This window comes from Gymnodraco acuticeps, unplaced genomic scaffold (genome assembly GCF_902827175.1).
Source record: "Gymnodraco acuticeps unplaced genomic scaffold, fGymAcu1.1, whole genome shotgun sequence".
Taxonomy (NCBI): domain Eukaryota; kingdom Metazoa; phylum Chordata; class Actinopteri; order Perciformes; family Bathydraconidae; genus Gymnodraco; species Gymnodraco acuticeps.
The window spans coordinates 568162-577022 of record NW_022989843.1 but is presented as its reverse complement, the minus strand read 5'-3'; the positions used below and the strand labels follow the sequence as shown (position 1 = coordinate 577022).

At 41.6% G+C, this 8861-nt stretch overlaps 1 protein-coding gene across 1 annotated transcript in view; it reads left to right on the top strand.

Annotated features, from left to right (window-relative positions):
• The first annotated feature begins 214 nt into the window (after positions 1-214).
• Positions 215-8861, top strand: part of si:dkey-215k6.1 (transmembrane protein 132C) — a 289465-nt gene continuing 280818 nt past the window's right edge. Inside the window, 1 exon segment of the mRNA XM_034238564.1 lies at positions 215-1020. Coding sequence (XP_034094455.1) covers positions 939-1020 — 82 coding nt within the window. The 5' untranslated portion in view covers positions 215-938.

Here is an 8861-nt window from a genome sequence, read left to right as displayed (position 1 = left end):
TTTGCAAATGAATCTGATCAATTTTAAACGATGAAAGAAGTGAAAAAAGCCCAAATGAATTCCTCCACGTTCCATTGGCTGCTTAACTGTCGCTCAAATCCCCAAATCCCTCCCTCGCCCCCCCACTCTCCTCAGCCCCTCAGCCCTCCTCCTCTGCCGGCTGGTGGAGGCGTCAGACCTCCTCTTCAGTCCTCTCCTCCCTCCATCCCTCGGACGAGTGTATACAGACTCTCAAGTTGAGCCCAGACGCGCACACATGCATAACACGCACAGCAAGAGAGGGATAGTCGCATAGACAGACAGGGGGAGGAAGGAAAAGAAGGAGAGCGCGGACGGAGCTGCTGCCGGGCAAGCGGAATTTGGATTTTGTATGAGCCTTAAGTGACAGAGTTGTCTGGGTTTTGTTGTCTCAAAACCGCACATGAAGTGGACTTTTTAATTGGCTGTTGGAGTTCTTCGTCCTCTGCGCCGGTCTGTTTAAACTTTGGAAGAAAGAAAAGTGCGATAAAGGGAGAGGCATTGAGGTTTTTCACAGCTTCGGCTGTCCCGTTTGTGTAATTAAAGCGCACCGATGGAGAAAGCTCACCACGGGGGAAAACGGGATCATTCCTCGGCTCTATGTTGAAGGAGACACACAACTGACTTTTTTGCTGGTAGTGGGGGATTAGAAAACAACAACAACCAGTCTTCTCCGGAATTGCCCATTAATTCCTTTTTTATGACTGACTCCAGAAGGATTTATAGTTCACTCCAAACCTCATCCGCGCGGTGTCTCTGGTCAAGCACAGCGGGAGCGCAGTTTGGTCAAATTGAGATTATTGATGGCACCGATGCGGTGTGAGTGATCTCTCCGGGGGAAAAGGAAGAAGATTACACAAACTAAACGATCCCTTTTTCCGTTTTGTGAACAGTCCCGGAGGTTTTTACCGACAGGAGGGATGGAGACGGTCAGGGGAAGGGGAGGTGCGCTGGTGGGATGTCGCTTCTGGAAGACGGTGCTTCTTCTTTTCCTGATAAAAGGTAAGAGAAGCAGATCAGGCAAAAGACTGTCCGTTTGAAACATTGTTTACATTTTGGGGCTGGAAATCGGTAATGTCATTCCCACTTTCGGTTTCCTTTTGGTTTAACTTTATGTTGTCTCAAAGGCATGGAAGTGCATGTATTATAATTGTTGGTATGTTTCCTTTGCTTAGTTATGGTGCGTCAATGTGCGCTTTCTCAATTAAGGTAAATCCAACTCAAAAGTGTACCCATCTTTTCCTCCCTTAGACAATTCTCATCACTAAAAAGTGTTGTATAAAGTTGTTCAAAGTCATGACACCTGCGTAATTAAAAAAGATTCGTGGTTGCCATAAAGTGACCGCAGTCTGTCTCCCATCATGTTAACACTGCCCCGGAAATTTAAAAGAAGCAATTTAAAAAAAAATCTTAGCCAAATGACAATCGATTAGCCCTTTTTCACGTTGACACCTCCTGTATCCAAGCGTGTGTGCGGAATAATAAGTAATGCTTGAACCGAAGCTTCAAATGACAGATGCGCCTGACCGAGACACACGAGCCCCGGCTGGTCAGTCCGGGTGAGACCCGGGTGAGACCCGGGTGAGACCCGGGTGAGACCCGGGTGAGACCCGGGTGAGACCCGGGTGAGACCCCGAAGAGGACTGATCTGACGGCAGCTTATACACACATGACATTCAAACTTTTCTTTGAATTTGCAAAAAGACTGATCGTTTTCGCATGGTGTTTCCTGCTCATTGAGAATTAGTGCCCTATGTGAGAGGATTTATTGTTAAATCGGAGAAACATACACTGCCCCTTCGCCGTTCTTGAAATCATGAACTTGGAACTGAGATATAGGCTACTTAGCATATGGAGCCTCACTCACCTCAGAAGTGAAATTATGATTTATGCACTCATAATAGAAAGAAAAACGAATAGAAAAGCTATTATTTTACCTCCATGTATACTGGCAGCCCCATGACCGTCTATGAAATGCACCGATTTCCTGAAATGACTCTTTAGAGGGCTTTTATATCTAACTCGTGGTTTGTGACTTAAAAAAACAAAGCGCACAACTGCTTTTTACAGCTCAACTGAAGCTACTTATATTTTATTTGGAGCTAAACAGTCTGCGCAGATGGCGATTCACTGTCCTGCTCCAGAACACCGAAACAGCGCTGAGATTTTGTCAATTCAGTTCGGGTAACACACCACCCACTTATTTCCGGGAGAAAACCCAAAGAAGAAGAAGCATAATGCTGACAGATATTTTGGGTTTGGGAACATAGTGCGCACTTGTACGCCTCCGTTTTCCGCACAAATGACAGTCCTTCAGCATTAGTATCATATTCCCGGGAGTGTATAGTGTGTGTGCGCTCTCGTTCTCTCACGGCTCAGTGGTCGGCAGTCGCTGCGCGGTGCGCTCCGGAGCGCGGTGGTCGCCGGCACACCGACAGGAGACCAAACAGCTGTGCCCGACAAAACGGCTGAGTAACCGAAAGATTAAATCAACCAAACACTCTCTCATACTCTCCTCCTGGCACCGTCTCTTCTACCCCCCTGTCCTTAATACAGATTATAAAAGACAGAGTTTTGTCTTTGGCCAGGGATTTAGTCTGACAGTGAATATTGCTCTTTGAATGTTGTTTAGTTGCTCCCTTGGTAGTAAGGATGGACAGTATCTCTCTTATTTGTGGTCTATATAATCATCTATTCCTCTTAAACACACACACAATCACTGTCTTGATCTCTCACACATATGAGTATGGAAAGGTCAATTTCAACGTGGCTGTGGTTTAACAGGTTTTATTGGGCATTGGGGAGATTTGGCTCTAATGCTCTAAGGCAGGTAAAAGGGCAAAACACCAACTTTGCCTTTTCTCTCTCTCTCTCTACAGTATGTGTATTGCCAGTTTTAGTGTGGTGCCTTCCTCTGAGCTTCAGTGTTATTATGCATTGCTTGTGCTAAATGTGTTTGCAGTTTGTATATTCTCGTCATCTGTGAATCTTCAGGATTTCCCACCCCCATATCTTAAAAACATCACCATCCTTAAAAACCTATATCGGCATTTTTTGATTATAAGCAATATATGTCACCGGACCTCTAGAGTTGTCTTTATCCCTCCAGTTGTCCCTATTTATGTTATTTGCTCGTCATTCCCCTGAGTGGCGCTTCTATTTTCATGTTACTGCATTTCATTGTAATTGCATCACTCTGTTATTTCATCATCCAGGTCGCCTCCAGGTTGTCATTGATGGTTTGTTCAAACGTTGAGCATCAGAAATATGTCGTTACCGGGGGGTCATGACTCGGTAGGTGGTTTTCTCATGGGCTGTTGAGGGCATTGGGCCTGGGAAATCCTTACAGATGCTATTGCAAGTTATACTTATTCAACTCATAAGTTCCATTTTTATATATCATATTTTTTATAAACTTCAACTGCAAGCATTGTTGATATTTGAGGGCTAGTGTCAGAGTAATCACATTATTTTCCTTTTATTTCCTTTTAGTACATATGCAGCATATATGACTAATCTTTTAAATCTATAGCTGGATATTTCAACAAAAAAGTGTTATCAGCTTACAGGCCTTAAATAAAATAGAAATGCAATACTGAAATACCAATGACACTGATTTAGTTAGCCTACAAGAGATTGATGACAATTTATTTTTCAACAGTCCCGCTCAGTACATACTGTATACCTTGGTGACCATAAAATAACCAAACAGTATTTTTCAATAGGAACTTTTTGTCAAATATCAATATCTGTATGGGTCCATGTCCAAGGAAAATGCTTATTTATGATTGGCTGGCCGGTGTCATTTAGAATTGTGAAATCACTGACATTATGAGACCACAAGCACACGCATTGAAATACTTTTCAACTGATTACCTCATTGTTCAGTAGCTCACTTTAATGCTTTTAGCTTTTCTAGAGGTAGCCCTTTTTTAATGTGGAAAAGCCATGTGACCTGCTTGTACTCTGTGTCAAAAGCAGGAAGAAACCCAACACCATTCTGTGTGTGGTGCGTGTTTTGCAGCACACTGCTAACCTGTAGCACTATGCACCATTACTCAGGCCATACAGAGCATTAATAATTACTGATGAAAAATAACTGACGCACCACACACACACACACACACACACACACACACACACGCACGCACGCACGCACACGCGCGCACGCACGCACGCACGCACGCACGCATGCACGCACACACACACACACACACACACACACACACACACACACACACACACACACACACACACACACACACACACACACCCTGTCTCTTCTCTACACTGCTCTCTCTCTCCCCGCTCTTTGTGAGTGTATTTCTCTTTGTGTCTCCTTGTTGGTTTCATTCACTGGCTCGCTGACTCACTCCGGCGTACACTCATATATCACACACGCTCGAGACGCACACACACTCGCAGGCACACACATACAGCACATCCAAACACACCCACACATAGAGGGAACATATTTTCTCAAAAATAGAGACGTTTTAAAATCAGACAAGGAACTATTTCAGGGATGGAAAATGTGAACTTTGAACATTTCCTAATAGATGGCAAAAGGGAATGTGAGTGTGTGTGAGGCAGCTGAACAACATGATGTTAGATAATCATACCCCTTCAGTGTGAGCCTTTTTCCTTTCTGCCTGTGTCACATACACACATGCACACACTGTCATGGACATTTTTTGTAGTAAGAGGTGAGAGCAAAGGGAAATACGGAGAGGGTCTAGAAAAGCTCAAATTGGATGCAATGAAAGAAGTGGACATGAGGCAGACTTCACTGTCTACCTCCTTTGTTCTCTGTGTTGTGTTGCGTTTTTTTGCTTTTTATGCATCTTGTATGTTCGCGATATTACAATGAGAATTCAAGGTTGGCTGTTTGTGAAGGAATATATCAAACTGCAACTTTAAAGAGCTGCCACTATCTCAAATACGAAACTTTTAACACAATATGCTTATTTTAAAGTGTTATCAATTCATTGTTTTGTTTGTATTGAGTTGTCAGTATACCCAATTATACAATTTCTTTACCTTCATCACCCAGTTAAGCATACTTCACATTCTCATTTTCTCTTTGTGAAAATGAAACACAGATAGTGTGAATACAGTTGGAACACGTATGGTTAATTGAAGTTTGTCTTCATGTGATTTTCAGACTCCTTCCATTGCTTTTAACGCAGTCTAACCTTTATTACCATATTTCATAATATATTTAGATAATTAAACCCATGAGACCCAGGACATTTGTGGGTACATGGGACATTCTATTTTTCTCGTTTTCATTTCTGTATCTAGCATAAAAGCCTTTCAATTGTTCCTCCGTGGGAAGAATTGCTTTCCCATGCCACTTGATGGGCAGAGAGAGCGTATGCACAGTCAGACGCACAAGACCACTCAAACACAAAGAGACGCGCACAAACAGAGTCAAGGAGCTGGATGATGGGGAAAAGAATTGCCTCTCATTGTCATAAGGAGACCAGCTCTTCCTGTCATCACGCAGAGGAGGAGGTAGCGATGGAGATATAGAGATTGAGGAGGGAGAGAAAGAGGTGTTATTTTCCCTTGAGAGCGTATTCATCCTCTTTATCCCTTCCTTCTATGTCAGTACACCTCAGAATGATTGCGGCAGGGCCCGGACATATTTACGCTGACACAAACGCACGCACACATTTTCTCTCTGGCGTACAAATGCATGACGGACGCACAGAAACATGTATTATAAAGGAACCTCAATGTGTAATGATAATATAGTCACAATGTTGTTGCCAAAGTTAAATGCATGGAATCAATCTCAAGTTTGATTAAAAAATAACTCACCATTTCAAGGGAATATGGCAATATTGTCATATCCGGAGAGCGAGATGACTCATTAGTTGGAAACAAACTCAAATACTTTTTCCCCATGCTATTATCTGTACATGAAAATATCTTTTATTCTTGAAATGACTGTCCATTGTGAATAGACCAATACATTAATTGTTCACTCACAAAAGTGTCTATATCGGCTTCTGGGTGTATCACTGTCTCCCTGATCTCTGTGGAGGAGCTCTGTGTATTTGGTCTTATTTTTGCAGTGACGTGCTGTTTCCTTCAAATGGTGATAATGCACACAAATGCTGTTTTGAAAAAGTAACCAAAGATGGCAGAGTAAAGCGTTTAAAATGCTCTCAGGCAGCGTTCAGAATGACTTGAACCTGTCCTCCGTCAATACACAGCATCTGCATTGATTTAAATAGAACCAGTCACCAAGTGCACAAGACTTTGTTACATGAATGGATTATTTGTACCTCTCGATTGTCTAAACACATGCGGCATTATCTGACGAGCGCTACATTTGAATAGCATACTGAAGCTTATAGGGTATAGGTTAAGGATTTTGGATCAGTGAAAGGGTTGAAGTCAAGCATTCAGTGATGATAGATCAGCCTACAAATGTCTCTGTGGACCTTTTACCCTCATTAGTGCATTTTGCTCTGCTGTTTACATTTCTGCTATTAATAGAACCTACAATCAGTTACTGAGAGTCTAAATAAATACTAAATCTAAATAAAAATATCTAAATAAATATCTAAATAAATCTAAATACTTGTGAATAGTCCGACTTCCTCTGCTGAACCCTGTGTGAGTGTGCATGTGCGAGCCTGCCTCTCTGTGACTGTGAGACACTTTCAAAGGCCTGTCTAGAGGTTTAAGGGTCTTGCTAATGAGCGAGTCATTTCCCCTCAGATTATTATGAATAACCGGGCTGATTCTGTGTGTGTGAGTCTGTGTTTGTGACCGCTACTGGAGGTCGAGAAGTCATGTCTTGGGGTTTAAGGTTGAGCTAATCAGCAACACATTTCCCCCTACATTAGCCTCACTTGGTTGATTAGACATGGTGTGTGTACGCTGTGTGTGTGTGTATGTTTATATGTGTGTGTGAGAAACTGAATTAGCTGATCCTTATCACCATGACATAATGACTCAGAGGAGACATACAAATGATTAACATTGCCTTTCTCTTATTGAATTTAGATTGAATGCAATTTATCGGTGGGATGTGCAGTAGTGTGTGTGTGGTGTGTTTGACTATGTAAGGGTGTGAAGGTTCATTTATGACAATTGCTTGCGAGGGGCTAAACAGCTAATCTTAATCAGAGATTTCACTGTACAATTTCTGGTGTGGTATTTTCCCACTAATATCGCTGGAAGTATACAAACATTGTGAGCTAAAGTGCAAGTCAATGAGCAGGACCTCTTTAGTTTTTCATATGTTTTAAATACCTTCAAAATGAATGTATATGTAATACCGTTTCTTTTTACTTTATCCAAATAATATTTATCAATTAATTGTTCCCGGAAATGTATGCTGACATTAGCCCACCTATTGTCTTCGTGTTCCCCCCCTTACTTTGGTGTTCGCGGTCAAATTTGACCGGTCCTGTTTTAACTGCTATTACATTAAGCGCTAAAATAGCATTCACCTAAGGAATATTTTATTTATAATGCCATATTGCCCTATCTTGTATACATGTATATTCAAACCTGAAAATGAACTCATTAACTATTTTTTAAAGATTTACAGTTCTAACGTTTGAAAATGACAGTCCAAAAGATGGTTTAAAAAAGCACATTTGTCAATGTTTTGTATATATATATTTGTATACATTATAATATTTTAACATCTTGTTTTAGAAGCCCCTCTTCGTTTACAAGAGCGTCTATGAAAAACAATCAAAGAAATACAGTTTAATACCACTAAACTGTTTCTTAAGTTGGAAATGAGCTAATCAGAGTAGATATCTGAGCAAACATGTTCTGCCTGCTGGTACATAACACTTAGGACACATTATGGTCAGTGCTGGTCCTATTTGTTTGATTTAGTCTGATTTCAAACTAACTGATGCACCAATTACTCTCTGTTTTTCAAATGTCCTCTTTGCCTCTGTATTTCTCTCAAGCACTAATCTTTAAAGGATTTGCTATTTGTTTTTCCTCTCTAAAGTGGTCATATTAATCTGGTGATCTGCCGACGAGCTGAGTCTTTTGATGGCTAATTGTTTATTTCTGTTCTTTCATCACAACATGATTTTTCTCCGACAAACATCTGAGGAGCAATAACAAGGGCTTTAATGGGCCACACACACATACACACACACACACACACACACACACACACATACACACACACACATACACATACACACACACACACACGGCAAGCCACACGTCTGCTTGTCTGTTGCTTCCCTTTATTCTTTACATCCTGTTTCTTCTCAGTCTTTATTGTGACTTTTTTCTTCTCATTTAATCATTTTCTCACTGTCATCAATCATTCTCGCATTTAATGTGTCTGTTTCATTCTGTCCCTTTTCTGCACCCATCTTCCTCTTCTCCCTCTATCACATTCTTCACTCTGACTTTCTCTCTTAAAAGGCATTTTCTCTCCCTATTACTTCCCTCAGCGTCTTGCCTTCCTTACTCCATCACTTTATCCCCTGCCATCATGTCTCAGACTTCATCTCCCTATCTTTCTCTTCCTTTCTCCAAAAAATGCAATATTTCTCTCCTTGTCATCCCTTCCTCTGTTCTGAACCCTACTCTCTTCCCCATCTTTTCTCACACTGTCTCCCATCGATATTTCCCCACCTGTCATCCACTTTTTCTCTGACCCCCCCCTTCCTCCCCCCTCTCTCTCCATCTCCCCCTCTGAGCAGCTCTTAACCAGTCCTTTGAGAGTGTGTGAGCTGCTCGGCCTAAATGATTTTCTATTACCGCCGCCTGTTAACAGCGCTCCATTTGATCAAGCTAATGAAATTGAAAACTTTCATCTCAGCCAAATTGATTTCAAACCT